Source organism: Bombina bombina, chromosome 4 (genome assembly GCF_027579735.1).
Source record: "Bombina bombina isolate aBomBom1 chromosome 4, aBomBom1.pri, whole genome shotgun sequence".
In the NCBI taxonomy this organism is placed as follows: domain Eukaryota; kingdom Metazoa; phylum Chordata; class Amphibia; order Anura; family Bombinatoridae; genus Bombina; species Bombina bombina.
Window position 1 is genome coordinate 460,105,514 of NC_069502.1, and position 15,718 is coordinate 460,121,231.

The 15,718-nt window shown below is 41.3% G+C and overlaps 1 protein-coding gene across 2 annotated transcripts in view; it reads left to right on the top strand.

The window, feature by feature from the left end:
• Positions 1 to 518: 518 nt before the first annotated feature.
• The window catches only part of LOC128656427 (matrix metalloproteinase-23), a 132,253-nt gene continuing 117,053 nt past the window's right edge, over positions 519 to 15,718 (top strand). Inside the window, exon 1 of one of the 2 annotated variants that reach the window (XM_053710332.1) lies at positions 519 to 819. In XM_053710332.1, the coding sequence (XP_053566307.1) occupies positions 673 to 819 (147 nt within the window). In that variant the 5' untranslated portion in view covers positions 519 to 672. The remainder of the gene's footprint in view (positions 820 to 15,718) is intronic. The other variant, XM_053710330.1, reaches the window with a different exon arrangement.

Consider the following 15,718-nt stretch of genomic DNA (forward strand, 5'->3'; position numbering starts at 1 on the left):
GCACATGTATAATTTCTGCAAATGTTGGGAATTAGGGGTGTTACAATAAAGATGAGCTGGCTGCAGGGTTGTGATTATGGGTACTTAGGACAGATGTTATAGCTCTGGGGTTACTTGCCACTGTGAAGGTTGAGAAACTCTGCTGTAATGAGTCAGCCATGATGCTTGGTTTCATAGATAAATGAAGCCTCTATATATTAGATTATTGTGATTTGATAATCTGCTCTTCCTATTGCCGGCTTCCCATTCTGCTATTCTGCTTTTCCTCTGACCCTGTCTGGAATCAAGAGTGTGTGAAGAGGGGGAGGGAATGTTAAATGTGACATATGGTAGAGAGGGGAGATTTGGGACAATGAGGAAGCTGTTCACCTCCCCACGTGTCCACTAACAAAATACACATGCTTGTAAGCATCTTCTAGCTTTCTGCTACATTTTTCCTTTCACTCATCTATTTCGTTGCATATGTAGTGTGATCTAAATCATACCTCCTTCTTTATCTGACTTTTTTTTTTTTACCCCTCCTTCTCCTCCTCATAACTTTAGTCTCCCAGATTTCCTGCATTTCTAATCATTTTATAAGGGAGGTGTGTTCATGTACTGGTCTCTCTGCAGTGGGTAGGGGTTTCTTTCTTGGAGCTGAAGAATTGCAAGCAGTTTACATTGGTTTAAGAGATGTCTCTCTTGGAGTATACAGCAATGTTAAGTAGATTTTGTAATATGTTCTGGGTCAGGATATTATGTTGCGCTGCTGCAATGTCAGTGCTGCTGATTTCTTCAGTTTGGATCTGGCACCAGCGGGGGTCTGTGATATTAACAGCGGTAAGTATTTTGCTTTATATCCACAGATAAATTCCCATAGAGCGTAGGCCTATGATTCCACCTGTACTTTATATGGTAAATCAAATCGAAGGCACTTCTCCATTTATATAGATTGCTTATATTATATCAAATACACAAGTACATGACCAATATTTCAGCCAAGCAAGGGCCAAAAAGTTTGGCCTATGCACTTATGTATTTGATATAATACTAGTAATCTATATGAGTGGAGTAGTGCCCTGCATCTTATTAGTTTTATAGTTCTATCACCTGGCAAGAAAAAGATTAATTTTTGCAGCATTTAAAAAAAAAAAAAAAAGTTATTGTTTGTTTTGAAGTGGATGTGCACTATAAAATGTTATAATAATTGCGGAAACGAGTGGGTAGAACTGACATTCACTGATAAAAGTGGTAAAATGTTTATAAAAGTTTTCTTTTAAATAAGCACCACAGGTACTGTGCATGAGCACTGATGCTTAGTATGCATGTGTGTGTTCCTAGAGCTCTCAGTTCAAACCGTATGGTATCTCGCCAGGCTAGGGTAGAAGGATCGCTCTGCTTCTGTACAGGTGAATGATTAATGCATACACTTCGCCGGGCCATCCAGAGACCTTGAAATTGTTTGATACTGAGGCGCCCTGAGGAACAAAGCTGTAAATCCGTTAATAAAAGAAAACTTTATACACGAGAAGTGGTAGAACAAGCAACGGTTTGAGAGGCATTTACTTTAACTAATAACTGAAAGTTACATTTAATATCTTTTTGTCTATTTTAAATTGCATGACATTAAAGCTGTCACTCAAATGTACAAAAGGCAGAAAATAGATGGATTAAGGGGCAGAACTATCATTGGTGCAGCAAGATCAGTGGCACCAGGGCCCATGTACTGGGGGTCCATAGCAGCCATTCTATAGATAGGTGTGTGATCATTATCTGTGTATAGGCGGTAATGATTATAGATACATCATTATACAGTGTGTACACTATTAGTGTATAGATATTGTCATTAAATAGCATACTCATCCGATTATACATACTTATATTTATACAGAGCAGTGTACGCATTAGGGTGTAGTGTATAGAAACTCACATCATTATACAGCACATTGTGCTCACTGTCGTGCTCACTGTCAGTGTATAAAGGGACAGTCTACTCCAGGATCAACACATGTTTTTAGTTAAAGGGCCAGTATAGTCAAAATTAAACTTTCATGATTCAAATAGTGCATGAAATTTTAAACAACTTTCCAATTGACTTTTATAATCAAATTTGCTTTGTACTCTTGGTATTCTTAGTTGAAAACTAAACCTAGTGTAGGCTCATATGCAAATGTCTAAGCCCTTGAAGGCCGCCTCTTATCTCAAAGCATTTGACAGTTTTTTCCCAGCTAGGGGGCGTTAGTTCATATGTGCCATACAGATAACTTTGTGCTCACGCCCGGGGAGTTACTTATGAGAGGGCACTGATTGGCTAAGTAAGTCTGTCAAAAGAACTGAAATAAATGTGAAAGTCTGCAGAGGCTTAGATACAAGGTAATCATAGAGGTAAAAAGTATATTAATATAACCATGCTGGTTATAGGAATGAGTAATAAAGGGATTATCTATCTTTTTTTAACAATAAAAATTCTGGAGAAGACTCTCCCTTTCATGAATTTTCAGGTTTTTCAAAAATATATATATTTTTTTCACTACCAAAATAGAGGCTGACATAAAAACATATATATTGCTTCCTAATTCTACCATGCACTTTTGCTAGACAATTCTCTCACATCTACTGATTCATTAGGTCACATTATACATCATGACACAGTTTAACAAGAACACAAAGCCCTCCTTGCATACTGAACCATTATCCCATATCTGTTCTCGTATCCATTCTTTAAACATCTGTTTTCATCTCCAATACCTTCTCTGATGTAATGCCAGAGCCAAACCTCCATAATCATATCTTTGGACACTATAAAATAACAGTCTCAAGAAAAAACAAAACTAGCATAGCTCTAATACACTGAATAGATTCTGTTTGGATGTGTCAATTATCCATTTCTAAAATCTTGTACATATTTTTAGTATGATGACAAACTGTAAAAAATAAAATGTTTTCTAGAGCTTGAATTAAATAAGAATGTATACAGTGTGGAATATAATACATATTTAGTTTCTCCAGGATTGTTCAATAATCCAAATCAGAGAACCTGGAAGTCCATTTCATAAAAGAAATAGACCCAGCTGATTTACCATTGCCCGAATGGTGCCTAATGCACATGTTTCAGGCTCGCCGGAAACAGGAGTTAAGAAGCAGCGGTATTAAGACCGCTGCTCCTTAACTTGTCCGCTGCATCTCATATGATCGGGTTGATTGACACCCCCTGCCGATTGGCCGCAAATCTGCAGGGAGCGGCTTTGCACAAGCAGTAAACCAGAACTGCTTGTGCAATGATAAATGCCGACAGCTACAGCGGATCATGTCCGTCCGACAGATAATAAATCGGCCCCATAGACTATAGAAGTACCTATGTAAGTCCCAGCACCATCGTATGTGGTACGTACAGTAAGAATGTGTCTGGGAATACTTATTATTGTGGATATCAACATTATAAAGAACCATGTTGCTTGTCATAGTAGTTGGTCTGTATGTGCAGTGGACTTATATACTCTCCCTATCTGTGTCGGGTACCTCCTTTTATTAAGGGTGGAGATAAATTGTCTGCCATAAACAGAAAAGAGATGTTTTTCATTTATATGTTATAAAAAGTAGTTCTAAAGGCATCAGTGATTGTTGGACATCAAGCATTATACTGGTGTTTTTATGTTTTATAGATTCATTTATGTAATTATGCATTTTGTGATTTCTTTTTTTCTTTTCTTTGCTGTTATATTAAAGCAGGGCTGGGCTGGGGCCAAATATAGAATTGTACCTGGGACCTGTCTCTATTTCTGTTGCTGTTCTTCCCAGCCTGTTGTTTTACTACTTTGCCACCAGTTGGCTTGATCACAGGCTAATAATATTGGGTTTTTCTGTTTGCTGCAACTTTGTCTCTCTGGCTCCACCTGCTTTCCAGCTGAAACAAATCATATAATCAGCAGCCTGCTATATCTGGGAGGTTTGTTTTCAGTTCTGGGCTTTGACATCGAGTGTTATACTCTGAAAGACCCTCTGGTCCTGTTTCCTGAGTGAAATACAGATTTGTTTGGATTTCCTGGTGCCTGATTTCTGCTTCATTTACAGACTGCTCTTCTTCATTTTCCCTTGGCACTGTGTTCCATTTCTGGACTGATATTCTGGCAATTGATCTTGGCTAATCCGCTTATATTTCCTAAAGACTGACTCAGGTACTTTTGCTTGCTTGTTCCTGATACTACAGAGATCCAGTCTACAGCATATGCAAGTATCCTGTCTGTTATTACAAAGCCCTGCATTCCTGCCTGTTATTACACAGTTCCAGGCTACAGCATATGCAAGTATCCTGCTTGTTATTACAAAGCCCTGCATTCCTGCCTGTTATTACACAGTTCCAGTCTACAGCATATGCAAGTATCCTGCCTGTTATACAAAGCTCTGCACTCCTGCCTGTTATTACACAGTCCCAGACTACAGCATATGCAAGTATCCTGTCTGTTATTACACAGTTCCAGTCTACAGCATATTCAAGTATCCTGCCTGTTATACAAAGCACTGCATTCCTGCCTGTTATTACACAGTTCCAGTCTACAGCATATGCAAGTATCCTGCCTGTTATACAAAGCCTGCATTCCTGCCTGTTATTACACAGTCCCAGTCTACAGCATATGCAAGTATCCTGCCTGTTATACAAAGCACTGCATTCCTGCCTGTTATTACACAGTTCCAGTCTACAGCATATGCAAGTATCCTGCCTGTTATACAAAGCACTGCATTCCTGTCTGTTATTACACAGTTCCAGTCTACAGCATATGCAAATATCCTGCCTGATATACAAAGCACTGTATTCTTGCCTGTTATTACACAGTTCCAGTCTACAGCATATGCAGGTATCCTGCCTGTTATTACACAGTTCCAGTCTACAGCATATGCAAATATCCTGCCTGGTATACAAAGCACTGCATTCCTGCCTGTTATTACACAGTTCCAGTCTACAGCATATGCAAGTATCCTGCCTGTTATACAAAGCACTGCATTCCTGCCTGTTATTACACAGTTCCAGTCTACAGCATATGCAAGTATCCTGTCTGTTATACAAAGCACTGCATTCCTGCCTCTTATTACACAGTTCTAATCTACAGCATATGCAAGTATCCTGCCTGTTATTGCAAAGATCTGTATTCCTGCCTAATACTACAGCCTATAGACATTGCCTTATCTAATTGCATATCTCTGCATTGCTAATTATCCTATAAATAAAACCATCACCTTTATTTCCTAAAACCTTGAACCTGTTTAATTATGCCAAAAAGGAAAGACACATGCAGACAAAACACAACTTTAACCCCAGAACCTGACACCTCTGCACAACAGCTCCCAACTCCTGAACCTGCTGCCTTGCAGAGTATGACAGAATGTCAAGGCCCTACATCGGAGCTTGCAGAGGTGATTCACTCTTTGACTGAAGTGTCGGAGAGAATTTTGTCTGTGGACTCTCATCTACTACAACTTAACCAAATTCTAAAATCCCTTCCGGATGCATTGAAGTCACTTATCCAAGATTTCACTGCAGGATTCCAGACATTACAGGATATCCTGAAAGACTTTATAAAAAAATAAAAATTCTGGGTTTGGCACTCCTACTCCTGTGTCCACTACCCCAAAGGCTGTATCCTTATCAATCCAAAGGAGGATATCAACCCCTCTTACCACTGATGAAATGGCCAGAAGGAGAACTAATGGCTTATGTTTCTATTGTGGAGCTACTGGGCATGTAATATCTTTTTGTCCAGTGAGACCCCCTAAGAAGTCTGTTCCGGGGTCTCCACCTCTAAATCCTGAGTCATCCAAGTGGACAGGCTACAGAGAGGAAGTCAAACTTTAATCCCACTTTGGATTCCTCTGGCGATGAGCTCTGCATAGGTTCTATTTTACATCCCCACTTTGATCAGCCTAGGACTGCACCTTCCAAAGGCTCTGATTCCTGTGAAGTACTAACATGTCATCCACAGAATCCTAGTACTACGAATCCAGAGATTTGCCTACCGAATGCAGCTACATTCTCATCTTTGTGCATTTCAGAAGAAATGTTTAACTATTCAACCATTGAAGATGATACTGATTCTGACACTGAAGGGACAGTGCTTCAAACTGCTGTTCGGTCAAAAGATCCTTTACCTCCTCTTCCTCATACCCACCTTTTCAGAACCTACAAGCCTAGAACTGCACAGAAACCGAAGATCAGTCCTGTTGGGGCCCTCTATACTAATTCCAGTCCCCAGAATCCTCTTCTGGAGAGCCCTTCAAAAAAGATAATACCCCCTGATTGTACATATACCTCTGATGGCACTCTGGTATGCATCAAAGATTTGGAGTTATACGAGAATGCTAAGTCTGCCCAGAGGTCATCCTTGAGGAGGGGGTACTGTCATGATCCAGCCTAGAATTGAACCTGGGACCTGTCTCTATTTCTGCTGCTGTTCTTCCCAGCCTGTTGTTTTACCACTTTGCCACCAGTTGGCTTGATCACAGGCTAAGAATATTGGGTTTTTCTGTTTGCTGCAACTTTGTCTCCCTGGCTCCACCTGCTTTCCAGCTGAAACAAATCATGTAATCAGCAGCCTGCTATATCTGGGAGGTTTGTTTTCAGTTCTGGGCCTTGACATTGAGTGTTATACTCTGAAAGACCCTCTGGTCCTGTTTCCTGAGTGAAATACAGATTTGTTTGGATTTCCTGGTGCCTGATTTCTGCTTCATTTACAGACTGCTCTTCTTCATTTTCCCTTGGCACTGTGTTCCATTTCTGGACTGATATTCTGGCAATTGATCTTGGCTAATCCGCTTATATTTCCTAAAGACTGACTCAGGTACTTTTGCTTGCTTGTTCCTGATACTACAGAGATCCAGTCTACAGCATATGCAAGTATCCTGTCTGTTATTACAAAGCCCTGCATTCCTGCCTGTTATTACACAGTTCCAGGCTACAGCATATGCAAGTATCCTGCTTGTTATTACAAAGCCCTGCATTCCTGCCTGTTATTACACAGTTCCAGTCTACAGCATATGCAAGTATCCTGCCTGTTATACAAAGTCTGCATTCCTGCCTGTTATTACACAGTTCCAGTCTACAGCATATGCAAATATCCTGCCTGATATACAAAGCACTGCATTCCTGCCTGTTATTACACAGTCCCAGTCTACAGCATATGCAAGTATCCTGCCTGTTATACAAAGCACTGCATTCCTGCCTGTTATCACACAGTTCCAGTCTACAGCATATGCAAGTATCCTGCCTGTTATTACACAGTTCCAGTCTACAGCATATGCAAATATCCTGCCTAATATACAAAGCACTGCATTCCTGCTTGTTATTACACAGTTCCAGTCTACAGCATATGCAAGTATCCTGCCTGTTATACAAAGCACTGCATTCCTGCCTGTTATTACACAGTTCCAGTCTACAACATATGCAAGTATCATGCCTGTTATACAAAGCACTGCATTCCTGCCTGTTATTACACAGTTCCAATCTACAGCATATGCAAATATCCTGCCTGTTATTACAAAGATCTTTATTCCTGCCTAATACTACAGCCTATAGACATTGCCTTATCTAATTGCATATCTCTGCATTGCTAATTATCCTATAAATAAAACCATCACCTTTATTTCCTAAAACCTTGAACCTGTTTAATTATGCCAAAAAGGAAAGACACACATAGACAAAACACAACTTTAACCCCAGAACCTGACACCTCTGAAAAACAGCTCCCAACTCCTGAATCTGCTCCCTTGCAGAGTATGACAAGGCCTGAGCATTTTTAGGTAGAGCTTCCCACTTCCACCCCCTTTTGTTATTTAACCATACCCTAAAATTGACATGTATTATCTACTAGTTTGATTTACAAAAACATTTAAAGCTTGTTTCACTATTTAATAAAAACCAAATAAAAAAAAAATACAGCAACAAGTATATATAATATAATTTAATATATATATAATTAATTAATTAAGAATAACCGCTTATTGCTAATCAGCCTGTGTAGTTACAGTGTCAGGGTGCCAGGAATCAGACTGAGACAAGAAGTGCAAAAATAATCACACCTTTATTAATAAGAAAAAATAATAAAAAGTTCACAAGTCAAACATTAAGCCAGGAGTTTAAGCCAGAGCTGGTAGTCAGACAAGCCAAGTCCGGAGCCAAAGTGAATAGTCAGACGAGCCGAGTCAGGAGCCAGAGCAAGTAGTCAGACAAGCTGGAATCAGGAACAAGGAGAACAGCAGAGTCAGGAACAAGCCAGGGATCAGGAACCAGGAGGGACATCAAACAGCCAGGTAATACACAGGAACTGGAACTCACAAACAGGTCTGAGACAACGCAAGGGCAAAGCATACTGAACAGAGGCCCTTTAAATAATAAGTGATGACATCACAATACTGAGACTGCAACCTGTCTCACACGGATGATATACACCAGTCCGGCAATAAGAGGGCATGCAGAAAATGAGCAGCATCAGACACTCTGCACCAGATTCAGTAAGAGGTGAGTAAAATGGCTGCCAGCAGCACATGGCAAACAAAGCAGGAAAAAACTTTGACAGTACCCTCCCCTCAATGACCCCTCCCCCGCGGGAGGACAAAAGGCTTATTGGGGAAACGGGCATGGAAGGCACGGAGGAAGGTGGAAGCATGAACATCAGAGGATGGAACCCATGAACGCTCCTCCGGACCGTAGCCCCTCCAGTGAACCAAATACTGTACGTGGCCCCTGGACATACGAGAGTTAATAATGCTGCTGACCTCATATTCTTCATGGTTGTCAACAGAGATAGGACGAGGCAACACAGTGGTAAACGGATTACAAACTAATGGTTTCAAGAAAGACATTAAAAACATTGGAGATGCGCATTGCAGGAGGAAGGTCAAGAGCGTAGGCCACAGGATTGACCCGTTGGAGTTGCGGGAGGACAGCCAAACCCTCTCATCAACCTGGTAGGAATGCGCGGGCAGATGCCTATGATCAGCCTGGAACTTTTGGCGCTGCATAGAACGATGAAGGCAATCCTGAATCTGCACCCACATGGAACGGATTTGCCGGAGATGCTCCTCCAAAGCCGGAATACCCTGAGAAATGAATGAATCGGGCAACAAGGATGGTTGAAACCCATAATTTGCCATGAACGGGGATAACTGGGAGGAAGCATTAATAGCACTATTACGAGCGAACTCTGCCCAAGGTAACAGTTCAGACCAATTATTGTGGTGATCTGATACATAGCAACGGAGGAACTTAAGAGCTTGATAAGACGTTCCACAGCGACATTGGATTGATGGTGATATGCCGAGGAGAATGAAAGCTGGATCCCCCATTTGAGCACAAAAGGAACACCAAAATCTGGAGACAAACTGGCTACCCCGGTCCGAGACTATCTCCTTGGGTAATCCATGTAAACGGAAGACCTCCTGGGCAAAAATTGAAGCAAGTTCCTGAGCGGTAGGCAGCTTCTTCAAGGGAATGCAATGTGACATTTTAGAAAAACGGTCAACCACCATTAGGATAACACTATTGCCATTGGAAACAGGGAGCTCGACAATGAAGTCCATGGAAAGATGTGTCCAAGGACGCTTACTATTAGTATTAGGTTGAAGAAGACCCACAGGAAGATGCAGAGGAGTCTTATTCTGTGTAAAGACTGAGCAGGAGGCAACATACGCAGCAACATCAGAATGAAGACCAAATCATTTGGTTCTTTCCCGGGTGACCTGCGGCTTTAGGATAGTGGTAAGTGTGCAATAGTTTAGTTCGAAGATTCTAAGGAACAAAGCACTTACCACTAGGTTTCTCAGGAGGTGCATTGGTTTGTGCAGCCAGGATCTCCTTAATCCTAATGAGATTGTATGCTCCTCTCAAATCAAGTTTAGAAAAGACCGTAGCTCCCTTGAGACAGTCAAAGAGTTCCGTAATGAGCGGAATAGGGTAAGCATTCTTAATGGTAAGATGATTAAGACCCCTATAATCGATTCATGGTCTTAACATGAAGAAGAAACCAGCCCCTGCAGGAGAGCAGGATTTGCAGATTATCCCCTGCGACAGAGCATCGGCAACATACTCCTCTATAGCACAATTCTCTGCAACAGACAGAGGGTAAACCCATCCCCGAGGGGGAATGACTCTGGGTTACAGGTCTATGGCACAATCGTAAGACCGGTGAGGAGGCAACATATCGGCACGCACCTTGTCAAAAACGTCTAGGAACTCTCGGTACTCCTCTGGCAATTGAGATACTGAAGAAGTGCACAAGACTTTGACTGGTTTCCGAAGACAAGTGGAAATACATTGCGGGGACCATGACAAAATTTCGGACCTGCGCCAGTCAAGACTGGGATTGTGCTTTTGGAGCCAAGGATAACCCAGAACAACCGGAAAATGCGGAGAGTTTATCACCTGGAACTGGAGGGTTTCAAAATGGAGAGCCCCAACAGCCATAGATAATGGAGCGGTTTCGTGAGTAATGAGTGCGGGCTGAAGGGGCCTGCCATCAATAGCAAGCGGAACGGACCAAGGCAATACAGGAATGGAGTGCTTTGATACAAAAGCACTGTCAAGGAAATAGCCTGCAGCACCGGAGTCAACAAGAGCCTGGGTGACTATGGAGGAGTCCACCCAGGAAAGCGGTTCCGGGGACGAGGATAAACCACCCAAGGTCTGCCCCGACAGGACCTTAAGTGTGAGCGTTTCCTGGCCGTGTAGGACAAGACTTTAAAAGGTGGCCCTGTAACCCACAATAGAAGCAGAGCCCCTAAGGCCCTCTTCACCGTGGAGAGATGCATGAATCCCAACTGCATCGGCTCAGCAGTACCTGGTGACTCAGGACCAGGAGGCATTGGAGGATAGGGAGGCATGGGTGGGAACGAACACGTAGGAGACAACGTAACAGGAGGCTTCCGCAAGCGCTTCTTGAAAGAGGGCCTCTCACTTAGTCTGATGTCAATTAGGATTTAAAAAGACACCAATGCCTCGAGATCCTCTGGTAAATCTCTGGCAGCAACTTTGTCTTTAATCGCATCAGAGAGCCCATGAAAGAAGGCTGCAACAAGGGCTTAATTGTTCCAACCTACCTTTGCAGCAAGCGTACGGAACTCAATGGCATACTGAGCAACAGATCTCGTACCTTGCTGAATGGACATGAGTCGTTTAGCAGCAGAGGAGGAGCCAGCCGGAACATAAAATACCTTTTGAAAGGAGGCCACAAATTCAGGGTAATTTGAAATCACAGTTTTATTAGTCTCCCACAAGGGATTAGCCCAGGCAAGAGCTGTGTCAGAGAGTAACGAGATGAGAAATCCCACCTTAGCTCTGTCAGAGGGAAACACCTGAGGCAACATCTCAAAGTAAATGCCCACCTGGTTCAAAAACCCTCTGCACTGAAGAGGATCGCCTCCATATCGCTGAGGTAGAGGTGCAGAACCAGACATGCTCCTGTTAGGACTAGGTACAGCAGCGGAAACAGGAGCAGCCATAACTTGTGGGACACTCTGGTCCAAATGTGCAGTGCGAGTCAGCAGGGTTTGCAGGGCTAGTGCAAATTGAAGTGGTGATCCTGTTCATCCATCCTGTAAATGATGGTAGGTAAAGGTGGATTATTATCACCATCAGGATTCATGGCCCTTGCGTAATGCCAGGGTGCCAGGAATCAGAGTGAGACGAGAAGTGCAAAAATAATCACACCTTTATTAATAAGAAAAAAAAAAGTCCACAAGTCAAACATCAAGCCAGGAGTCTAAGCCAGAGCTGGTAGTCAGACAAGCCGAGTCTGGAGCCAAAGCAAATAGTCAGACGAGCCGGAATCAGGAACAAGGAGAACAGCAGAGTCAGGAACAAGCCAGGGGATCAGGATAGATACAAAAGGGAGATGGTGTGAGTGTTATCAAATGTGGTGAAATTGCTAAACGTCCCTAGTTGGATCACTGATTCCTCAAAAAATTATCCTGGGGTACAAACAAAAAACAAGAGTATGGGACAAAAAGTGCTCCGAAACAGGAGCTCACCAAAAAGGATTAGAATTTTATTTATATATATATATATATATATATATATACATATATATATATATATATATATATATATATATATATATATATATATATATATATATATATATGAAAATAAATTGTGATTAAAGTCTCAAATATATTGAGAATAAATTTAATTTTGTATAAAGTGCCTCGGGATATGTGACATAAAATTTTAATAAAGTAATTAATGCAATGATAACCCTTAAGGTTAAAAGCAAATAAAAGTGTTATAAGATATGACAAAGGAGTGTATATGATGAATAATGTACAATTTATTTGCTAAAATCCAAATTTAAAGCAAATCTAAAAGCTAATCTATCGATGATTGATTAAATAGTATAAGATGCCGGCATCTAAGTGTTTCTAAAACAAATCCTAACGGACCTAAGTAAAAAGCACTTGAAAAAAGTAACAGCAATATAACATAAGTTAATACAGTGTATCAATAATATGGCGTTAGTAGTACAATGTGCAAACAGCAGGTGAATCTCAAAGGATTAATACACGCTCAATGATGAGAGCTGGAATTCCGTTGTTGGAGAAAATCCCTTTTAAATAGAGGGCCTTAGTGAGTAGTATCAGATTCTAATAGGATCTATATATTTCTTCGGCTGTGCACAGCTACAGAATTCACATATAAACAACTCACAATTCGCAGTGTTAGAGTAAATGTTTAGAATCCGTCGGAAACACCAATGACGTCAGACCACGTGACTTGATCAGCTCGTATTACAGGTCTCTCATCGAATGGTTCCTTGTCCAATAGAGGCCAATTTGTTCCGTAGTTGCAGATCCAATACAGCTGTAGAAGGAGTGTGTTTATTCCATTTTGGCAGCCCAGTATAAACTGTATTGCTTAAATAAGACTTAGTTGTATCGTTAGAGTCTCTGCGTTTGCTCAGATAAGACCCAATTCTATGCGTTTCGGTAGACACAGCTACCTTTATCTTGATAAAGGTACCTGTGTCTACCGAAACGCGTTGAATTTTGCTTACTCTCTGTAATATATAACCAGGGATTTATACTTGGTCTTGCAGGTTCATCCCCATTTCTTAAATATTTGGAATATGGGCATATGAGTAATTCCTGTAATAGAACTTGTATTCCCTTCTATTCAGCACGTTATCAGGTACATTGTTTGTTTACCTTGAGCAAACTATATGTATAATTCCTGTTAGACGTGAAACTTTGCTTCTTATTCAGCTTAAAAAAGGACTTCACTGACATCAACTGGGTCTTATCTGAGCAAACGCAGAGACTCTAACGATACAACTAAGTCTTATTTTAAGCAATACAGTTTATACTGGGCTGCCAAAATGGAATAAACACACTTCTTCTATAGCTGTATTGGATCTGCAACTACGGAACAAATTGGCCTCTATTGGATAAGGAACCATTCGATGAGAGACCTGTAATACGAGCTGATCAAGTCACGTGGTCTGACGTCATCTGGGCTTCCTACGGATTCCAAACATTTACTCTAACACTGCGAACTGTGTATTGGATCTGCAACTACAGAACAAATTGGCCTCAATAGGACAAGGAACCATTCGATGAGAGACCTGTAATACGAGCTGATCAAGTCACGTGGTCTGACGTCATCTGGGCTTCCTACGGATTCCAAACATTTACTCTAACACTGCGAGTTGTTTATATGTGAATTCTGTAGCTGTGCACAGCCGAAGAAATATATAGATTCTATTAGAATCTGATACTACTCACTAAGGCCCTCTATTTAAAAGGGATTTTCTCCAACAACGGACTTCCAGCTCTCATCATTGAGCGTGTATTAATCCTTTGAGATTCACCTGCTGGTTGCACATTCTACCACTAACGTCATATTATTGATACACTGTGTTAACTTATGTTATATTGCTGTTACTTTTTTCAAGTGCTATTACTTAGGTCCGTTAGGATTTGTTTTAGAAACACTTAGATGCCGGCATCTTAAAGTATTTAATCAATCATCGATAGATTAGCTTTTAGATTTGCTTTAAATTTGGATTTTAGCAAATAAATTGTACATTATTCATCATATACACTCCTTTGTCATATCTTATAACACTTTCATTTGCTTTTAACCTTAAGGGTTATCATTGTATTAATTATTTTATTAAATACAATTTTATGTCACATATCACAAGGCACTTAATACAAAATTTCATTTATTCTCAATATATTTGAGACTTCAATCACAATTTATTTTCATATATATATATATATATATATATATATATATATATATATATATATATATATATATATATATATAATTCTAATCCTTTTTGGTAAGCTCCTGTTTCGAAGTGCTTTTTGTCCCATACTTTAGTTTTTTTTGTTTGTACCCCAGGGATCAGGAACCAGGAGGGATGTCAGACAGCCAGGTAATACACAGGAACTGGAACTCACAAATGGGTCTGAGACAACACAAGGGCAAAACATACTGAACAGCACCAGTCCGGCCATAAGAGGGCGTGCAGGAAATGAGCAGCATCAGACACTCTGCACCAGATTCAGTAAGAGGTGAGTAAAATGGCTGCAAGTAGCACATGGCAAACAAAGCGGGGAAAAAACCCTGACATACAGTCACTCAAAATATCAGGCACTTATTATCAGGTAAATAAATACACACACAGGAATCCACAGGCACACATGCACATGAGTAGCGGACCTGCATTAGGATTGTACACATTCTGCATACGCCTACATATAGACTGGCTACATGCCCCCTCCAGCACTTGGGCCCTGGTGCTACTACACCTGCTGCACCAATGGTTGTCCTGCTGCTGATGCACACACAAATGCACCCAGATATCAACAATCATAGAAAATCAGGCACCCACAGACATCAACAGGCACTATCAAGAGGAGGTGCTTCTCTGTGACTGTCGCCCTTCCTCCTTGGTTAGTTCACACCAGAGAATCTGCATTTGTGAAGCTTCCTGTACAAATACGGTTGCAGATTTTTCTGTTCAATAGCATTGTAGCAGATATATTGTAATCCCTATCTCCATACAGGCAAATTCATACACTTTTTATATACTGTGAGCCCTCTTTTGCAGGGGAAGGGCACACAGAGAAGCCAGACACACCACCGGGCCTCCACCTGTAGGAATGCCTCAATTGACTGAAGGACCAGAAGGGGCCCCTAGACATGTCCCAGTCTTAATTGAGACCTCTGAGATAGAGACAACGTGATAGCACAAAGGGGGGGGGGGCAATATGCACGTATATACTAGGGGACAGACAACAGGTAGCTACTAGGGGGTAGATTTACTATATTTCGAGCGGACATGATTCACTATAGCGAATTATGTCTGCTCAACATTGCTAAATGCTGACAGCATACGCTGTCGGAATGTATCATTGCACAATTGCTTACTGGCGGCCACCTAAAAGGCGAGCTAGAAACGATGGGCCTCCAAAGCAGCATTTGCTGCTTCATAAATGGAACCCTTGGTGATAAGACACATGGGGGCTGATTTAACAAATGTTGGACAGACATGATTCTAGTGAAATGCTTGTGCAATGCCACCCCCTGCATATTCGCGGCCAATCGGCGGCTAGCAGGGGGTGTCAATCATCCCGATCGTAACTGATCAAGATGAGTGCTATCCTCCACCTCAGAGGTGGCGGACAATTAAAGAATCAGGAAAACTTCAGTTGGGGGAACAGTTTGCAGGCTAAACTGCATTAAGGT